This window comes from Ovis aries, chromosome 1, assembly GCF_016772045.2.
Source record: "Ovis aries strain OAR_USU_Benz2616 breed Rambouillet chromosome 1, ARS-UI_Ramb_v3.0, whole genome shotgun sequence".
Taxonomy (NCBI): domain Eukaryota; kingdom Metazoa; phylum Chordata; class Mammalia; order Artiodactyla; family Bovidae; genus Ovis; species Ovis aries.
In genome coordinates this window covers 241,707,880-241,729,012 of record NC_056054.1, presented here as the reverse complement: position 1 = coordinate 241,729,012, position 21,133 = coordinate 241,707,880, and the positions used below count along the sequence as shown (strand labels likewise).

Genomic DNA, 21,133 nt, shown 5'->3' with positions numbered 1-21,133 from the left:
GATATTTGGCTAAAAAGGCAATGCTGTCCTGATGCCCAGACAGGAAGTTGGTGACAAGTAGAACATGTTATTGTGGGATTCTCAGTCACTTGGTGACAAAGATGTTATTAATTTTCTCAGAACAAGAATGAGACTTCAGCATGAAAAGTGATTCAGCATTTCAATGAAGATTCAGCATTTTAAACAACTATGATTATTTTTTTAAAAAGGTTCTGATGCCTTCCTGGAAAGAATGTGCCTTTGTGTGACTTTTGCCCCAAACTGCTCTGTCCTAGGTTGCTCACTTTTACCCCCCACTTGCACATTCCCGCCCTGCACACCTGGGCCATGAAAAGGCCACCATCTGGATTCAAAGTAACCGCAGAATTATGGTTAAAAAAAATAAATCAACATCTGGGCCGGCTGCAGTGTTAGTGTCTTAACAAGTCATGGGAGTGACATTAAGACGATCGGGTTTCTCCTGCTTAGTTTTGCACAGAAATAAACTCGATTCCCTCTCATTTTTCTTGAGCTTTTAAAAACAAATGGTGTCTCTGCCTCTGTGCTCTCCTCCCTCCCCCACTGCACTAGCATCTAGAACTCTCAGAGTACAGACACTCATGCTGTTTCAGGACCCTCAGCTAGCCTAGGTGCTGCCTGGAAAGACACACCCTGCTCTGGAGCTTGAGACCTTTGCAAGTGCCTCCCTTTCTAGGAGGGTCTGGAGACCTAATTCAAGGAGGAGCTAAGTGATGTGTCTGAAAGATGGAGTCTTGTAAGTGGGCCTAATAACAACAATGTTTACAACAAGCACTTGACACCTACACTCTAAATGGTTTCAAGGATTATCCTATTTACTGCTCCAGGCAAACTTGTGAAGACAATTCTTGGAAATTCTCTTTCAGCAGACGAGGAAACTGAAGCACAGGGCCACGGGTGGACAAGCCTAGCCAGTCTTCCCCTCTTACTCGCACTTTCCAGTTGGTGCTCGCATTGGAAGTAGCGAAGAGGCTAAGGCGTCCCCAATCTTCTTTCGAGGCACCCAGTGTAGGATAGGAGGTGGGCAACTTCCCTCAAGATTTTCTCTAGGGTGAACTAGCCAGGGGCACTCGGGCACCAGTGACCACCCACCCCTCTGCCAAAGGTCACACCATTCAACTTTTCTGCCAAAAATAACTTTTCTCCCAAGGAAACCCGAGCACTCTTAGGGGCAGCGGCACGCAGGTGCCCCAGCACACTTGGCCTTGTCCTCTCCTTCCCTCTCGAACCTGGCCGGTTCAATCTCGGGTTTTCCGCCAGAGACCCGCGTGGAGGGGTGGGGGAGATGGGGGCAAGGGCAGCTGCCCTCTCCACATCTCCTCTCGGCTCCGAGGGAAGGCTGGGCTACGACTCCCCCGGCGACCCCGCGGGCACAGCGTGGTCCGGGGCGGGATTAGGGAGGCGTAGCTGGAAGGTCCGTGGTCTCCTCTGGCGGCCGTGGGGAATCCAGGCAGGGGACCAGGCCCAGGGTGCCCCGGGCCTTTCTCATACTCACTTGTTCCCCCAACAAGGATTCCGTCGGTGAACCGGTTTTACTGAGTGCCCTCTCCCACAGGGGCAGGGTTCAGAGATCCAAACAGCTGGAGAGGCTTTACCTCGGCCCAGAGCCGGAGGAGGGGGACCTTTCCGCGAGAAGGACGGGAGGGGGCGCTCACCCCAGGACTAAAGTCCAGGAACCTCTTCCCCTGCGTCGCCCACTGACTGCGACGTGTCGCGGCTGTTCCAGGCGCCGTTCCCTCGGGGCTGTCTTTCCACACTCGCGTGTCGCCCTGGCACCTTTGCGCGCCGGGGTCCCTCCCGCAACCTTCTCTGCAGGCCTGCCACCCTAGCCCTACGAGTTGGTTCTCTCAAGGTGTTCTCGAAGGGAACAGCCAGACCCCAAGAGCCGTTGTCGTCCCACTCACTAAGCTCATCTCAAGCCCCAGCCAGGCCCGCGAAACCTAATTTCTCTTTCATCAGGAAGGGGTCCGACGGATGCTGTGCTTGCGCGTTAGGAGGGAAGGAGCAAGGCACGCGGGTGACCAGAGGTTCCGTGACCGCAGGGGAGGGAGGAAGAAGGCTCTGGTGGTTCAGATGGTACTGATATATCTGAAATAATTTATCCAGTGGCCGGACGGGATAGTAGCTTCTCCATCAGATGCTAAAACTCAGTGAATCCCAACCTCCCAATTGGGGATCAGAGAAGAGTCCTGTGGGCTGTAGCCACACAATCTTCGGGGAGGTGAACGGTCTGAGCGCCGGCTACTCTCAGGGGAATGACGTCCGCTGGGAAGACTCCTGCGGGCAACTGTACTCGAAGTACCCTCGCAAGGGTTTATGTTCTGTGCTGCGCTGCTTAGTTACTCGGTCGTGTCCAGCTTTGCGACCCCCGTGGACTGTAGCCCGCTAGGCTCCTCTGTTCATGGGATTTCCCAAGCAAGAATACTCGATTGTGTTACCATCCCATCCTCCAGGGGATCTTCTCAACCCAGGGATCGAACCCACTTCTCCCGCATTGCAGGAGGATTCTTTACCGTCTGAGCCACCAGGGAAGCCCCATCGGGGCTTAAGGAAGACTTGGAGGCAGCCTGCCCTCTCTTTTTCTTTGTTTTATTCCTGCCAGGTACCAGTCATCTCTCTAGGAAGTTAGAGGTGGTTTGTGAGAAGTTGTGGTACAATTGCAAGACAGCCCCTGCCAGGAACACACTGAAAGCATCGGCCTACCTTTTCCCCTTCCGCGATGGGAACCAGTTAATGAGTGCCAATGTTACTGGGGTGAAATTGGGGGCGAGAGAAGTCTTCTTTAAGAAGGGCTGCTTTGGTGGGTCCTTCTGTTTTTGCTGCTCCGAACGACAAGACTTTGGAGATGTATCTGGAAGTCGTGACGGATGGCAGGGAAAAGGAGGGATGCTGCTGGGCGGGCCCCAAATCTCCCCAAGACGACGAAGCAATAACAGGACACTCGAATTTCAAAGGGAAAGGGGAACATCACATCGTTTATTTCCAAAGAAAATAGGGAAGTGTATCTCCATGTACACAAAAATCTTTGGAGGGAAAAGGAATCACGGGTTTAATTCATTTTTACATATTTACAGCAGATTAAACCACAGGTTTCAACTATATTTTCATTCAACAATCACTTTCAGTGAAATACATAACAACTTTTTTCCTTTCAAGTTAGTTCATAATTTAAGGATGCTAAGGGGACAGATGATAAATCACTAACAGTGTGGGTAGAGAGGGTACCAAATAGTCTAAGGTTTCAGCCAGGCTTTCTTGCGTGAGTAAATTACGATCACAAAACATTTGCCTGTCTGTATAATTCACATTCATTACAATCATTACATTTTCCCATAAATTAGCAATATAAACAAACATGTGGGGACCTTCAGTAAACAAATAAAAATCAATATAAGAGACAACATTTTGTAGCAACTATAATAACAGCATGGGTTACAGCTTGGGGAAACTTCTTTACAAACCATTTAGTCAGCACACACGGGGGTAGGGAGGCTGGAACATCCTCCTTTTTGTAAAACACCTTTAAAACCACATGAAAATGTCTGCGGAAAGCTGGACTGGGTAAAAGTTTCTCTCTTTTTCCTGGGCACAATATGAAATGAAGGACTGCACATGTGGATGGGGGAGCGGGACGTTTGCATGCACTTTGGGGTCCACGACCTTCTGAACTCCAATTGCCAAGATGCTGAAGAAAACAGGAAATTATAAAAATGTCTCTCTCCCTCAAGCCCCTCTTCTTTCTACTAATGGCAGAAAGGGCTTGCTGATAGCTGCTAGTGGAAGAAACACACAATGGGTCTATTTTTAGCTGAGATTGTCTTTGAAGGAGCAGGAAATATGAACAATTGCTCCGCTGCAGCTTTAGGTTCCAAGGACAGGGAACAAGAATAGTGGGAGCTTGAGGGGTCCCCAGGTGACCTGACTTGGACTGATTGAGTGCAGAGCAGCAAAGAGAGAAGCAGACCCACAGTGTGGGCTTAGGGTGTCTACCCTCTGCCTGCACTGTCTCTGCATTCTTTCCCTCGTGTCCCAGAGCCTGGGCAAAGAGCCCCCTCAACATCTGCACACCTCCACAGGCTCTGGACCTGATGTCGCTGCAATGCTTTTGTTTTCCCTTTGGCAGGACTTAGCCCTAAGTTACCAGTTAGTGTAGTGTGCATGTATTTTTTTTTTTAAAGAAGTTAGATTTTATCTCTTTAGAAACGGTTTGAAACTAACGGGGGCAGAGGGAGTTTGACAGAGAGGAGAACAAATCGCTGACAAAGAACCTTTTACGTTTCATCAGCGTTGTTAGGACGACAAGGAGGAATGTCTCAGATAATAACTCCCACTTCAAAGATTTCTCAGCTGAATAGAAAGCGGACCATCCTTTTTATTCAGCCACAAGGACTGGCACTAAAGAAGACTCCACTGTTTGATTTTTTTTTTCCACCGTGTTTATTTTTCCCCTATTCACTGGGGTACTTGGATAAAATAAACAACAAGACAATTAAGAGAACATGGACTTCTAACTTTCCTTCCATCTTCCCTATCCCCTTGGCCTTGGGCTCTTGAATCTGTGCCCAGGCCAGCCAGGCCTGAGGGGTTCCCTACCACCCACCCTGGGGAGAAACAAGTTTGGGTGTGTGTGAGAAACTTCTCGGACAGAGAGGCCGAATCAGCTGTGCTGGGGGCCAGGGTGAAATGTCCCAAAGGCACAGTCTGAACTCCCCAGACTCATCCAGGGCGGTTCCTGCTCCTTCCCCCAAGTCCCATTTAAATTCAGGCCTCCAACCTGCTCTAGAGGCGGAGAGCTGCTTGGCACAAAACCGAGCTGGGGATGCTCATTTGTTAAGCTTCCGAGCTAGCCCTAAAGTTATTTACTCCTGACCCTGGAGCCTCTTCAGGGCGCAGTCAAGATGCACGGAGTCCGGCTCCTCCCTTTCCTGAAAGCGTCCCTGGTGTCAAGCGCCCCTCCCCCGCATCAGAGTGCAAGGTGAACCCCTAAACGCTGGCGAGGCAGGTCCTAAGGAGGAAGTATATACTGGAGAGCACAGTGACAGTATTAAATGGCGTGAAAGCAAAGGTCAGCGCAAATGTATCTTAATAGAGTGTCTGCAGTGAAGTGTGCCGCCTTTGAAGCGGCCGCTCCCCGCGCGTATTTCCATGGCGAGCCTAACGCAGCATGCTGATGCATCGTCAAACTCACACTTTCAACCCCAAAACCCGACTCTTTGAACAACCCGAGTTTGATTAGACCTTTCTCCTTTTCTTTCCCCTCTTACAAACCATTTCCTCGCCTTTAGAAACTCGCCATCAAACCCAAATGCGCCCTCTGATCACCGCAGAAAGCAGAAACAAAGGGGGCTGAGCGGCGATTCAAGCGGCCCTTTTCTTCCCTCACATTATTATCCATTTTTATTATGATCGGGAACAAGTGCCCATTCGCGTGGGTTTTGTTTACCGGAAATTAAATGAAAATGATTTAGTCCGCGTCAAACAAAAATATATACTTGTATACACAAGAAAAAAGGCCTGTTAGACGTAAATATTATGTCCTTAATGAAAAGCCTGGACGGGCTCCAGGCTCGGCCTTTCAGGATTTCAGTGCGACTTGCCCATTGCCATAGAAATCCTAACTTACCATGAAGATGCACCGTGGCGAAGAAACATTGCTTTGTGCGCGGCCCCTTTGATGTCGCAGGCGCGAGATGCGGGCGCTCAGCTGCGCCGGGCGAGATTACCTTGCGAGCAACGCGGTGGACATCTGTAACAAGCAAATGAAAAATTAAAGGCGATTAGTGATCGACTACGCATTTTTTATTTTATTTCATTATTTTGCATGGGGGTGGAAGGAAAAATGGGGCCTAGAAAAGCAAGAGAAAGAAAGGAGTCCTCTTTGGAGACTGGGACATTTTTTAACATCTTCAGAAGAAGCAAGTTCCCCAGATGTCCCCTGCACCTTGGCGGCGGGGCGGGAATTGCTGGATGGGAGAGAACCCTTTGCAGCCGACCTCCAGCCCTTGGCCAGACGGCCTCTGGGCCCTGTTGTAGTGGGGGCAGGGTGGGAAGAGGACTGCAGAGCCCCTTCCACAAGGGCGGATTCACTAGAGATGTATTTGGAAGATTCTGGTTTTTATTAGAGCTAATGAAAACAGTCCCTCTCCAGTTAGGACGTTATTTATCTGATGGACGTGTATGGCGATGGGGCAGGAGTGACAATCTTCCAATGGTGTCTGAAGAGGAACAACAGAAGAAAAGCCAACAGAGTGGGAGAATCTGGGCTGGTTTGCTGTGTCCAGCTTTTTAACTGAGCTCTTTGGGGGTTCCCCATAGGTAGGAGTATCACACCTCTACTTATCTCCAAATTCTTAAGGGCCTGGGATGGGTCTACCAAAACTTTTCCCTGTCTTTTTTATCTGCCCCTCCCCCCAAATCTTGGCAAGAATTTTGAGGCAGCACCATCCTTCCCTTCAGAGGGTAACTGATTGGGAACCAGGCCCTGATCTTTCCTCCCCCTTGGCAACAATTGCAGACTTTTCCTTTTCCCTGCCCCCAACATCTGGTTCTTTTTCAGGGGATTTGGTACCCAGCACATCAAATACACATTCAATCTAGACCCATTGGGTGTTTGCCTTCAAAATATTTATTCTTGCAGTTTGTCTCTTGTCCCACGCGTCCCCTCCCGCCCCTTTTTAAACAAAACCAACATTGTGTGATTTTTGACAAAGACCATCACAGAATTGCCGCGATTCACCCAGACACTGTCGCCTAGGCGGGATCCCTTTGCTGTGGAGGCCTAGGCTCAGTGACGTCATTGGTCCACTCTGCATCCCAAACCGCCAAGCACCCACAAGATTCCACAGGCAGCTCCTGGACCAAGGTGGGACGTGAGGACAGCGTGACTGGTCTGTGGAGTCCTCAGAGCATTGAATCCCAAAGCCCCTTTAGCACACTTTCTTTTGTATTTCCTGTGTTGGGACTTCTTTCCTACCCCCGGTATATAATGCATACCGCAGCCGCAGACAAGTCCGCAGACAGTGTGCCTGGGCCAGTCTTTGGAGGAGGGGCATATAGTCCGCAGGGAAGGTGCTTAACCTCCCCCTCCCACACCCCTACCCCCCACTTCCCTATCGTGTCCTTTACAGAAGTGGTTGGAAAATTTTCGATCTGGGACTTGAACAGCAGGGGGAGGGGAAGTGTAGGGAGGCAAAAGAGGAAGAAAACAGGAGGGAAGATAATGGCTCATGAGTTTCCTCTGCCATCTTCCCGCGTAGGAATTCCGAGGAGGCTCCGACTGGAAACTGGGAAGGGAGAAAGGGTCGCAGTTGGAGAGGCCCAGGCCTCGAGGAAAACATTTCCCATTCTGTGAACCACACAGGGCTTACTTTTGCCACCTGCAGTTGCCAAGATTGCGCAGAAACTCTCCTAAGATGTTTGTTTGTTTAACCTTCTGCCTCTTTCTCTATTTACCTTACCCCAACCCTGGCTTCACGCAACACAGTCGAGGGCATCTGGGTGGGTGGGTAGGGTGCTGGATGTGACTGCAGAATCCATGTGGGTACCATATAGATATTTTGAGACAATGTACATTATTTCGGCAGATTCGGTGAGCTCTACCCCCTATTAATGGTGACCTTCTTCCCTTCCTGCTTCCCTCGCTGACTTCCTCACTCTCTCTTCAAGCCCCAGTAACCCAACCTGCACCTGCCAGTCAGTGGACGCGGAAGCAGCACCCACAGCAGCAACCTTAGCACAGGCGGCGGCGGCGGCGATAGCGGCGGGGCCAAGCGGTGGCGCGGGGCTTGGGGGAGCCGCGGGGGCAGCCGCTGCGGGGCCCGAGCCCTGACACACGTACCATTCGCTCAGGTCGGCGCCCCGCGCCGCCACCGCCGCCGAGGAGGCCGCCGGGGGCTCGCGACCGAAGTCCGACGAGGGCGACACGAGGGCAGACGGCGTGGCCGAGTCGTAGCCAGAGCTGGGCGGCGGCGGCGAGCGCCCGTGCACTTTCATGTGCTTGCGCAGCGAGCTGGGGTGCGTGTAGCACTTGTCGCAGCCGCGCACTTTGCACGTGTAGGGCTTGTCACTCGTGTGAACGTGCGAGTGCTTCTTGCGGTCGCTGCTGTTGGCAAAGCGCCGTTCGCAGCCCTCGAACTCGCACCTGAAGGGCTTCTCCCCTGGTGGAGACAACAGAGACATTAGTGCGCGTGGGTAACATCGTTACCCTTTCCCAGTTTCTCTTCCATTTTGGGGAAGAGGGCCACACCAAAAAATTCAGAAACCTTTTTCCCCAGTGCAGCAGGCCCGGCACCCCCTTCCCCCCACTCGGAGCGCGCCCCCTGAGCTCTCCTGCAAGCCTCCAGCCCTCCCCCTCTCCTGCCTGGGCCTGGGGGGAGGGGAGGGAGGAGGAGCGACAAAGGCTCCATCTTAGTCGAGTTGCCTTCCTTGGAACATCCCGATCCACTCCGGTTGTTTTCCTCCAAATTTTCTCTACTCGGAGCCAGAAGCACCTTTGCCCGGAGAATAGAGTTGACTGAGGAGCTCGCATCTGCTCAATTTAAAGTTGTTGTTCCAGCCAAGCGTCTCTGCTCGCCCCCTGCTCCCCGCCCAGTGGTCCACCCCGCACACATCCAGTTCTGGCCCACATTGTTTCCTAAAGTAGGTTTTGTGCAAACGCCAAGACGATGGAATAATTTCAGGATGCGCAGCTGATGCACACGGCGTGTGCCTAATGTGGACTCGTGTTGCAGGGAAAGGTATTCTGAGAAATGATTCACTTCAGACGCGATTTTTACGGGAAATGGAGCCCCCTCCCCCTTCCCCTTTACCCCCCGAGGGCAAACATTTAGCAGCATTCTTCAAATCTTGCCTAAACTGTCCCGGATCCCTCCAGATACGCGCGCAGGCAATAATATTTTATTACGCTGCTCCAGCGGCCTCCTGGAGACTGTGCCTCGGGCAGCCGTCTCTCCCAGTCCAAACTGACTGTGAGAGGTCGAGCAGCCTCCACAGACCACCCACGGCCCACGGTCCGGTCTCCCGGGCCTGAGCAGAGAAACCAGCAAGGCAGATTCTGCGCGGGCCAAGCAGGATCTATGGCCTCTCCAGTAATCCCACCCTTGGTCGCGGCGGCTTCAGGATGAGCGCAGCTGCTGCGGTCAGGCCAGGCCTGGCTTGGTGGACCGGAGGGCAAGCGGGCAGCCACGGTAGACCCGGGAGGGCTCAGCCTGCTCCGCGGTGCGATGCCCTGTAGAGCCGCGGGAAGGCGCGAGAGCGCGTTAGGGTGGAAATACTGGCCGCGAATCGAGCCCCAGTCTGGGAGCTCACAGCCCGCTGGATTCGCTAGCGTCTGGGGGAGGAAAGGACCCCAAGAATCCGGAAGCCCAGGTTTCTGCTGGAGCTGCAGATGCTGCGGGAAGGAGGGGAAGAAATGTCCGGGCGCTTTAAACAAATAGAGGCTGTCGGGCTCCCTGGGTTGAGGGAGAGGCTACCAAGCGTCTGGCTAAGGAGGAAGAGATGCACGGCTGGAGGACTGTTTGCCTTTGTGGTCCTTCTCCCGCCGCTTCCAGGAGAGATGAGTGTTTTGGGGCAGGTTTGAATAAACAAAGCCCCTGTTCCCGAATCCCGTGGGCTTAGGCTGAACCAGAGGTTTGCGTACAACCCTCGCCTCCGCCAGGCAGCGGGTTAGAAGCCCAGGGCCCCCTCACCGCGCGGCCGCTGTGAGTTCACACTGCAGGAGTATTGTTAGTTCAGTGGAAACACTGGAAAGTGCTGGCGTCTGCCGTTTCTCGGCACACTTGTATAATTTTATTTTTTTTTAAAGTAGAACGATGCAGAATAAACCAGTGTCCCGATATGCCTCTCCTTTTCTCCCTTCTGCTCCCTGTTAGCATCTGCAAAACTAAAACTTTTCTTCCTCCCTTTCTTCCATCTTTTCCTTCTAAGATCACTTACAAAAACCATGTAATTCAGAGCCTGCAAAAGAAAGCAAGATTTGCTAAGACAACAGAGGAGAAATAGAATTTGAGGTTGATTGCAACCCCCAATATTGCTTCCCTCCCCAGCCCATCTTGTGAGCACTTTGTTGAACATTCACGTAAAACAGAAACAATGATTTCGTCCCAGACGAGGTACTGAGGCGAAAAAAGCAGGGCACTGAAGGTGATACGGGCAGGCTGGTAGTTCGCAGGCCCAGGGGAGGCCAGGTGAGGCCGCGCCCCGGCGTCCTCCCGGCCTCTCCCCAGCAGCAGGAGGAGCCCCGGACTCCTCGCCTAACTCTGCACACCCCATCCTACCCCGCCCCTACACCCAACACGCAGCCTCCCGCCCTCTCCCTCCCACCAGATCTGGGCGCTGCGCCCTGGGTGGGTGGGTGGATAGATGTGGGGAAGCACGGTTGGGCCGGGGTCCTGCAGCCCGCCCAGAGCAGCCTGGGCCTGAGGCTGAGTCCTGAAAGGCCGGCAGTCTCCTCCCAGAGGCTCAGCCGCCGAGACAGCCCTCCTTCCCCGGCCCGGCGCCAGGCCCGCCGACAAAGTTGGGCAGCGGCGGGGCTGTTCGGCTCGCGCCATTTTCTCGCATTTGTGGCTGGCCGGCCTGTCCGAGCATCAGCCCCGGCGTGGTCTCTTCTCTGCCTTGGATCCCAGCCCTGCCTCCCTCTACCGTTAGCCTGGGAAAGTAGGGCGAGCCACCGGCCCAGGGATCCGGGGAAGGGCGCCGGGCAGCCGGCCCGAGTCTCCCTCGCGGCAGCACCATTGTTCCGAGATCGCTGTGACCACCGCGAAGAGAAAGCTTTCGGAGTGGGCTCGGAGCCGCTGCTTCTGAAGCCGGGCCCGGCATTCGGATCCGAGAAAATCTCAACTCCCAAGAAAGCGGCTCCTGATTGCCGCTTCCGCGACTCAAGGAAATGAAACGCCATTAATATTTGAAAAGGCAATTATTTTCCTGTTGAATCGAGAACTGTCTTCATGAATAATTTGTAGTGAGGTCTATTGCCATTTCAGAAACATTTTGGTGTTGTTGTTGTTTCTCCTCTTTTCATTACTTAGGAGGAGGGTTTGAGGGAAACGCCAAGGCAGAAGCTCTGTAAAGAAAAAAATTTTTAACTCTTTGATAATGAATCAGGACTGCCAGTAGAAAGGGAAAGGATGCACTTAGAATTGTGTTCTGAATAGACGCAAACCTGAGCCAGCTCGGGCGCACTGAACTTGCTTCTCTGCTGTAGGTCGATTGCACTGAGAATTTAACCATTTTCTGCTTCACGGACTTCAAACAGTAGGCCGGCAAAGAGCAGTAAAAGTTTGTTTGTTTAAAACCCCCTGTCATTAAAAATGAGTTCCTTCTCTGGCTCAGGACTCGAGTCTACCTTCCCGGTGCGGGTCGCCAGCTCCAAGAATAGCTAGCCTGAGGGCGGCGATCTGGGTCTCACTTCTCTCCTTCTTCCCCTGGATAAAAATCGGAGGGGGCGGGGAACAAACTCTTGCACGAGATTGTGGCGAGGGGTGGATCCTGGAAACGGCTCGGATAAACCGTACGTTTCCGGAAATAAAGTAGGAGACTAACAGTGGACTTTTCTTGCCTCCGAGTGTGCCAGTGTCCTGACGAAGACCTTCCCCAAAGCTGCAGGGTTTGGGGGGAGAAAGTGGGATCTTAGCAAGCTTTTTTTCCTGGGTAGTGCCAGCTTGGGGGAATTCTTTGATAATTGCTGATGTTTCCACCAAGAATAGAGGTAAGTCAGAGTGCCAGGGAGTAGAAAGGGGCACTAAGCTGAAACTTATTTCATCCTTTCTGTCTCTCCCATACGTGCCTTTCTCCGGCCCCCAAAATGGAGGAGGGTAGATGTTGACTTCATAAACTTTGAGGAAGCAGGAGAAGAAAACCCTAGCTAAGGAGAGCGAAAACACTGGCTGCTAAACTAATTAATATAACTTCACAGGCTTTTCTGGGAAGTGTGAAAACTTTCTCCTTGCAATTGCATTAATTAGAGATGCTTCTGGCCAGTGGAGTTCAACTTTTCAGGCTCTTGAGCTCGCTCCTTTTCTTTCTGTTAACTAGAACTAACAGATGTTGTTGACACATGTCCCCATCTCACTTAACAGCTCAGTAAATGACATTTAAGGCAGATGAGTCTCCTTGGGTCTCTGCTAAAGCAAAAGGGTCTGTGAAACACCCGGAGTATGGGTGGCCAAGGCTTCAAAATAGAGGCAAAGTTAGCCCATGAGACTCCCAAATCCTAAAGAAGGCACCAAGGGCCTGGTGAGCTTTCAGTCCAGGTGGCAGTCAGGTTGTCAGGCTGACCACTGGAGAGTACTCCCCACACAATTCCAAAGGGACCAGGAAAACAAATTGTTCCTAAGTCTTTACGACTCTGATGAACAGTGCCCTTCAAAGTACCTTAATATAAAACTCGATAAGCAGGGACCACACATTTGCACACACAGAAACTCAAGCACCCTCCCCCCCCCCCCCCACCCCCGGCCCAGCAGAAATCTCACACTATCCTTCCCACACACAGCCTCGGGAAACTTCTGCGATTCTAATAGAAGGGCATAATTAATATTTTATGAACGTGGCTCATGGAAACACCAAAATATTCCTCCTCCCCCCAGGTGGAACTTGAGGAAATCCAGCTCGAAGGCCCCTTTTCCCCCAGAAGGTCCGCACGAAACAGACAGTGCCGAATACTGACCTGTGTGAGTTCTTTTGTGTATTTTGAGATTTTCTGATCTAGCAAAGACTTTCCCACACCCCGGGAAAGGACAGGGGAAGGGCTTCTCGCCCGTGTGCACGCGGATGTGATTTACAAGTTTGTATTTGGCTTTAAAGGGCTTGCCCTGGCGCGGACACTCCTCCCAGAAGCAGATGTGGTTGGCCTGCTCAGGGCCTCCGACGTGCTCCACGGTGACGTGCGTGACCAACTCGTGCATGGTGCTGAAAGTTTTGGAGCAAAGGCGCGGGGGCATGGGGCCGTCGGCCGCCAGCCACTTGCAGATGAGCTCCTGTTTGATGGGCTGGCGCATGTAGCGGAAGAAGGCGCCGGGACCGTGCGGCGCGGCGAGGTTCATGGTCAGGTTCATGCCCCCGTAGCTGTGCAGGGCTGCGGCAGCTGCCAGGGCGTCGCTGCGGGACACAGGTCCCGGCGGGAAGGGTTCAGGTCGCGCGTACATGTCTCCGGGGAGCCCCAGACGCAGGAGTCCATTCAGAGCGCCGCTAGGGGAGGCCTGGGGAGGCTGCTCGTGAAGGCCCGGGAACATCGAGGGGCTGGAGGCGGCAGCGAGCTGGGGGCCATGGTGTCCGGAACTGCTACCTGTTGTTGAGACAAATAGTGCGAATGAGAACGTGTGGCGTGGGCTGAGCGTTCTACCGGGCCCCAGGGGGCAGGCCCAGCCCAGCCACACCACGGCCTCTGCGGTCAACGCCGGGACCGAGAGTCAGATGGCAGCGGTTGCGACCTGGGTGGACAACGCGGGGCAAGCGCCGCCACCGCGGTTCGGCTGGGCGGCTGTTTCGTAGAGCCCCCTGCGGCTTCACGAGCAGGAGAGTGATTGTGGCGGCGGGGTAGATGGACGGGGTAGTGGGGTGCGCAAAGCTGAGTCTGTGGGTTGCTGGGGGTCCCCGGGCTCTGCTCCAAAGGGGTCCGACCGGCCGCTCCGAGTGCGCTTTGGCGGTCAGCTCCCCGGGGGAGTGGAGGTGGGAGAAGTGGCGATGTTGTAAGTGGCGGTGGTGCCCAAGCGCCCCGGCCATATATACGGATTTTAGCGCCCAGATCGGCTGAGAGAAGGAGGCTTGCTGCATCCCGGCCGGGGCTCCCTGGAGCTCCTTGGGTCGGGGCACTCACGCCACCGTCACCTAAAAGCGCGGAGGGGAGAGAACAATCACAAACAACTTCTGCAGAGTTCTCCCCCCCGCCCCCCGCCCCTCAAGTTTTGGGTTGTGACTTTTTTTTTTTCCTTCCTCTCTCTTTCGGTCTTTAATGTCTACTTGAAATCCCTTACACTACAGAGGCAGCAGCGGGGCGCGTGAGGAAGTGAATAGAGATTCGGGGCCGTGGCCCGGGCCCGCCGAGAGGAACAATCGCCTAGGTCGCCCATTGGCCCGCGGCCCGGTCCGACGTCAGCGATGACAGGTCTCTCCGCACGGGGGACTCACACACAGACACACACGTACAGAGTCACAACTGCTGGCGCTCCCCTCCCCACCCCCCATCTCGCGCCCCTACTGCTCATGCGCTTTGACCCGGGCACGGATTCTTTTCTCTATTCGCGAACCCCCTCCCCCTTCGCTCCCGAAAGCTAGGCAGATCTGCTCGGCCTCCGCGCTCTCGGAAGCGAACGAGGCTGGGTTTTGCCTCTAGTCACCAAGATTTCGGGGAGGGGGCGTTGCGACGTGCGTCATGTCCTCCTGGCGGCCCGGAGCCCCCAACTCTGCCACCGCCGGCGCGCGGGGACTGCGGCCTGCTTCGGCAGCTGGTCCCAGGTGTCGGGAGGAGGCGAGGGCCAGGGATCCTGGGAGGAAAGGCGGCTGCAGATTAGGAGGCCGAGAGCAGGGGAGCTCCCGGGCTAGCAGCCCTTGCCCCTAATTTTGTTTTCTCGCTTTCTCCGAATTTGCTCGTGTCGCTCAGCTTTCTCTCTCTAGCTCTTTCTCCAGCTCTCGCTCTCAATTCCACGAGCCTTCTGACCACACTTCGCCTTCCTACTTAGATCCTTTCTTCTCCGTTCCTCCTCTCTCTTCACTCCACTCCATATTTTTCCCGTTTAGCCTTGTCGGCCCCTCTTCCCGGGTGCCTGGAACGCTTAGAGACGGGCGGACTCTAGAATCGGGCCCGGAACCGAGCCCCAGGAATGGGCCAGAGACGGTGATGACCTAGGAGAGGCTGGTTTCGAACCCACGCCGCCCTCCGGAGAGGGCCTAAGGATCCTTCCTCCCCGAAGCAAATCACAGCGAGCCGCGGGTCAATGGGCCACAAAGACAAAGGCGAGGGGAGCGCAGCGAAGAGGGCGGGTCCTCGACCGCAGGTCTCTTCCCTCGGTTCGTTTGCGGTCCTGAACTAGGTACCCAGCCGCCAGACGGAGCCCCTGGGAAAGGAGACTTAAGAATCACTTCCACTCTGAGCGCCCTCAGGCCACTTGTTGCCCGCGGTCGGAGTCTGTCCTCTACTAGCTTTCCTAGAGCCAAGGGCACGTTTTCCGGCCGGGCTGTGAGAGCCACGGCCGGCCACGGCCTCCTCTCCCCGGACGCCCTCCCGGGCTGCGGGTTCCGCTGTCTTGGGGTGGGAAGTCGGCGGTGGAAGAAGCCTTCAGTCTTCATTCCCTGCCCAGCCGAGTGAGGCCTCAACGGGGGCGGAGGGAGGGTGGGGAGCGGTTCTTTGTTTGTGCCGACCGGTTGGGGCCGGCTGCAGCACCCGGCGATTTAAAGGGCCGCTTGCCTTCAAGCCGGCCTTGCACTCAGTAGCCGAAAATGCCAACCTAAGTTCTCTCGGGCCTCCCCGGCGGCCACAGAAAGCGTCCTCAAAGCAGTGAAAGACTTAAGAGAAGTTTTAAGGATTGGGTAAAATACCCGGCTCGCCTAGGAGGGGGTGAGGAGTTTGGACATGTTACAGGGGACCCTGATGGAGTTGACTGAGTTGTCTCAGCCAACCTCAGCAGCAAGGACTATTCTTAAACATTTCCTGGTCAGTCAAGAAGGATTTCTTTTAAATTTTTTAAAATAATTAACTTATGAATAATGGTTGGCAGAGTCTTTGAGACTTTATTCATTTAATGCATTGTTCCTTGCTTAGGGCCGCAATTTGGTGAGGGATTAACTTCCACAACGATTTCCCTCGGCTTTGACAAGTCCAGGTCTTTCTGCTACTCTGGCCGGAAGAGCTTAAGCAAGCTACCAATAGATGCTGCGTTAGCATTACAAAAAAAAGAAGAAGCTGAAGGAGAGCGTTTGACAGCCGGACCCCTTCTGCTCTGAAACCAAGGGCTTCCACCCAGTAGTGCTGAGGCTAGACTCGGACGATTTGTCTCCTTTCCCGAGATTTCACCCTCTCCCACACTCTCCCTTGCCGGATTTTATCCCCTCTGCCCACAGGTGCCTCCTTTCCGTATGCCCGCCCCCCATTTTCCCTTCCACAAAGAGCTGGTTTCAAGGCGTCCCACCGAGAAGGTGTCTTTTGAATGGTACAGTGGTCTAGGCAAACCCACGAACCCATGACGGGTTCTGAAAACATAGTCCAAAAACAAAACCAGTGTTTTCCTTTTTGGGACCTCTGGCCCAAAGGCTCTTTCTCCTAATAACCATTTATCACCATAGAACTTAGATCATCCTGTAGCATTCAGGCCTAAGTGTAGGGGCACTGCTGCAGTAGTCCAGCAATTAAATAATTAGATTTTCTTTCCCATCCAAAAGTAGGTGATCTACAACCTAATGTTCAGGTTGTCTGTCAAACTAACCATCTACTTTGGCTTCCATTAAAACTGATTTGCACAAAGAGGAACCACTTAGTATAGGCGCTGTGACCCCATCTGTGTCAAAAGCTTTGAATAACAGCACAGAACAGGAGTATTCAGGTTGGTCTTTGGTTGTGGACTCTTTTGGAAACCTGGTGAAGCTAGTGGACTTTAATAATCCTGTGTTTGTTGCCCACACTCATAGCATATAACATTCCATTAGAAGGTGGTGAAAATAAAGATGCTTTTTTTTTTTTTCCCCCTTTTGACCATCTGAGTTTGTGGATACTTCTTCCCCTGGAATTCTAAGCACTTCCACAGAAGCCAGGGATAAGAAGCCAGGTTTTACATACATTGACTGTAACTATACCACACAGTGTCTCTTAATAATTTTACCCTTGAAAAGCTTTGAACATGTGTATGACTTTTTGTGCCAACAGTGAAAGGGCAGATGCATTTGATTCAGCCAAATTCATGGACAGTAACTCGGTCCCATGGAGCTCCTTCCCAGATGCAGCCTTCTCTTGAAGCACTGAAAACATCTGGATGCATCCTGGGTAGATGCTTCTTGAGAAGTCAGGGGTCAGTTGACCTAAGGTCACTAAGGTTGCTTAATCTTTGCAAGTGCCTTGGTTCACACTTTGATTGGCTAAACACAGAATGGGACCATGCATTCTCCCAGAGGGACATTTCCCCAGGAATAGATATAGGGAGGGAAAAAATCCATTTTACTCACTATTATTTATAAAGAGGGACATTTGGGGTGATTACATAAGGGTCTTCAGGGTGATTCTCTGAAATAAACCCCAAAGCAGTATCCAGCTAGTCATAGATGACAGATGGGGCACCGAAATCAGGGAGGCATATTTTAGTTTTCAATTCTCTTTCTCTGAGTCTTTCAGAACCCAGGAAGCAAGGATTCCAGGTTCCATTGACTATTGATTGGGCAGGTTGAGTAGTGGTGTCCCTCAGTAATGCTCAGAATTTTTCTTTCAGAAAGTTATCTCACCACACTTACCCCAAATACCAAATGCTTGACTGGAGCAGTCTACTAACCATGCTGGGGAGTATAGCATTGTTGAGTCCACATTTCTGCTTAATATACAGAAGGAAAAAAGATACATTCTGCAGCTCAGAGGTCTTCAGCAGAGTTTCAAGAAGCACTGGGGATTTTCATAGGAGCCTGTTCGGAGCAAGTTCCACCACCAGACTCCAAACATCCTTCCAGACCTCAGAATCATGCCCTAAGCATGGTTTACTCCAGCCATGATAAAGCAACATCATATTAAAGTGATTTTCTAGTCCTGCTGGATAGAAACATATTTGGTGACCCTACCATCTGCCATAGCTCCTCACATCACTGGCTTAAGTGGGCAAAGGTCTAATTTCTCTTCCTTAGAGAGAAAAAAAAAGAGAGAGAGATGTACAGTCAATAGCTGGGCTATTTTTTCTATTTTGATCTTTTCATCAATGCTAAGTGATGATCTCTTGCAGGTTATGTTGAAAGCCAGGATCCCCAAACCTGAGGGCCACTGCACAGAGCCTGGCCAAAGCATTAACTTTGTTGGCTGAATATTCTGCATCTCGGTCTGCAGAGTCACTGGTTTAATCTTTTCTTCTCTGTTTCTAGCTAGGGTCACACCCAAAGCAGGAGGGCAAATCCTTTCATAGGTTATTCACAGACAGAATTCAAGATTCCTAGAGTGAGAAGCTGTCTCTAGTCTTAAGGGTGGGAAAAATACCTTAAGCCCCTGAAGCCTTCTATGGGTCCATGATCACAGTATAAGAGGAGGTGAGATCTATCAGGATTGTGAAGATAAAGGAAGATACTCCTCCCCTCTGCTATGGAAGTTTGGGGTTTAATTATCATTAGTGGAAGTGCCTATGAAAGAAAACATGCTTGGATAAAATTTAATTTCCAAACAAACCATCTTTTGACAAATGATTAGTAAACATGGTTAAAGGATCTTCCAGAACAGCACTGAGGAATTAAAACAACGGAATTTACATAATAACCACATTTCTCTAGAGAATTCTGCCATCAAATCCTCCCAAAATAATAGAAGAGAGTCATTTCGTAAGTTGTCCATTTAGCTTTTGTTAAGAAGGTTGCTTTTCCTACCAACAAGGCAGCTGTTGGTATTGGAAGAAACCTCAGCTGGTAGTGTAGTTGAAATGAGGCAGACTAGATGCCTGAAAGGGGAAACTCTCAACCCTAAATCATATGCTTATTCTAAATGGAATATTAAATTAAATTCTTCACAATGAAGGTATTCCTGACAGAGCGGCTGTCAGTCACTTCCCGTTCAGACACCACATTGTGGGAACATCGTGGCTGCCACATTGCAGAAGGCTGGTGTCCCTGGTAAAGATGATGCATATCATGTAAACCCCATCACCAAGATCAAAGTCTGCTCCTTTCATGGAAGCCAATACATGTCAAACCTCATTCCAATCAAATCGTCCGGAAATGAATTCAAGATGAATATGTCATAGAATAATGTGACAGTGGAACTGCAGAAGGTCAGGGGTTGTTGTTTCAATGAGAGAGTCATCAAATATTAATTCTAGAACGTCCAGATGAGTAGACATTGAGGGGGATTAGCTGGTTGCTGGTGGAAAGTTGTGTTGTTGATTTGTATGCAAATGCATCAAACACTAAGGTGGTGTTTTAAGTTTCACTGAAACTCAAGAAACACCCCAAACTCACAACCAGCATAACCAAAAATCAACAACAAAAACACACAAAAGTAACCTACTTCCGACTTAAAAAATAACTTCAGCACACTAATATTCAAATGAGGATACTAACTTACTCGACTCTTTCAGGGCGTTTCGGTAAAGCCGTATTCGTTTCCTCATCACCAAAGAAGTCTTGGATCTCATTTTCTGACTTTGAGCCTGTTTGGGAAGAAAAGACAGTCACTAGTTAAATGATTTCCTAACACATTTGTATGGCAAGGCTGTGTGGACTGAATGTATGAGTGAAAGAAAGTGCTGGTCTGAAGAGCTTTTCATTGTTTCTTTGAATATTTTCAAATTTGGAAGTGAAAGAATTCTGCTGAGAACTATCCCTCTTTACAGCAAAATAATATATCCTGGGTGATGAAAAATATTAAGAAAACATCATTTTCCAACTAGATTTTTATATGTAACTTATTTGTGGGTCTCTTTGCAAATAGAGTTACGCACCCTTTCCATCAGCCAATGTTCAAACATGTCTCATGCCAGAAACTGAAATTTTTTAAATCTGAGAAGCCCCCATCATTTTCTTTAAACTTATTAATTAATTAAGTTTAGCGAGAAGGCAGGCTGGGTGTCCTTTGGGAGGTGAGCAGGTTAAAATTGAGTTGTAAGTGTTGAAACTGATAGGAGAGGGAGTTTTTTGCAGGTGCGTAGCTCCTGTTATGCCCAAGGTGATGTGGAATCCCTAAACCGCATATGGCTTGCACCTCCTCACCCATTTGGAAGCCGTAGCTGTTGGTTTTTCAAAGTTCATGTAAAATTCATCGGATTTCGGGGAGATGTTTTCTATCATTTGGTCCTGGCTGTCCACATTTTTTACTCAAGAAGCTCAGAAATAACCCACCCCACCCCCAAAATATTCGCATTCCTTATCAGATTCACTTTGTGGATACAGCTACCCAGTCTTTGGCCATCTTAAAGACTTAAACCCATCCTGGGGAATCTTTGCATCTGTCAGGCAAGGCTGAAAGCAGTGGAGCAGCCAAACAGGCGATTCACCCAGCCCCAACCCTCAATTTGGACTAGAAAGACAAACAGTCATTGAAAAGTTCTCAGGCTGGACAAACACAGCAAGCTCTCTGTCAATGAGGACGTCTGCCTGTCTTGACACTCCAGCCCACAGAACAAGCAGTTGTTTAACTTGTTGAACCACAGGCCAAATCCAAGTGGGGCTCTGCTATCTCAAAGGCTTTCCAGTTCTCTGTCCTCAAAGATCTCTTTCTCTAGCCTTCAGTCCCCAACCCGGGCTTGAACTGGCTTAGGTGTTTTCACCCTTCCCTCTCCCTTCTTTTCTAGGTTCAAGTCTGAGGGGTGGGGGTAGGGGGTTAGACTCACCTTTTCCCAGAGTGTTTTATTTATTTTCAATTCTTTCTAACCAAAAGGCATCTGTCCCCAAAGGTAATAAGCTCCTTCCCGCACAGATCAGGAAAGAAAGGAAGCCCAACTTCGCATTCCTACAGAAGGGCGGCATGCTGGGAGTCCTTGCTCTAAAATTTCCTCATGGCAGGATGTCTGGCACAGGAAAAGTCCTGGTTGGTTGGAACTAATAGAATTTACTTTTTTGCTTCAGAGGGAAATGGGTGTGAGTTTCCCTAGAGACCTCTGTCCACCCACAATGCTGCCCAAGCCCTCCCTTTGAGAGGCTTGGGTCACTTCTACCCCCAGTCCTGGCGGTCCTTTGTGCATTATAAACTCAAAGGCATGCAAACAAATGTTTCAGAGGCTGGACTTCAGGCAGGCAACTGGGACCGACCTTAGGCTGCTCCTGTAGCAGCTCCATGACCAGCCTGTGCACCGAACCCGGGTGAATATCTTCTCCTTTGGTTCAAACTCTGACCCCACTTAGCAAGCCAGTCATCTCACTGAAGGAGGGGTAAGAGAATCTAGGAGCTGTCCCTGGGCCCCTAGACCTCAGATTCTTGCCAACCCTGGGATCTAAAAGCCCTGAAAATTCTCGG

General features: G+C 51.3%; 1 protein-coding gene across 1 annotated transcript; it reads right to left on the bottom strand.

Moving 5' to 3' along the window:
- Positions 1 to 2,964: 2,964 nt before the first annotated feature.
- Positions 2,965 to 20,704, bottom strand: ZIC4 (Zic family member 4). Its single transcript, XM_027959518.3, is given in 6 exon segments — positions 2,965 to 5,764; positions 7,856 to 8,174; positions 12,683 to 13,300; positions 19,247 to 19,331; positions 20,511 to 20,531; positions 20,533 to 20,704. Coding segments are annotated over 6 exon segments (1,158 nt in total). The 5' UTR covers positions 20,647 to 20,704; the 3' UTR covers positions 2,965 to 5,763.
- Between the last annotated feature and the right edge of the window lie 429 nt (positions 20,705 to 21,133).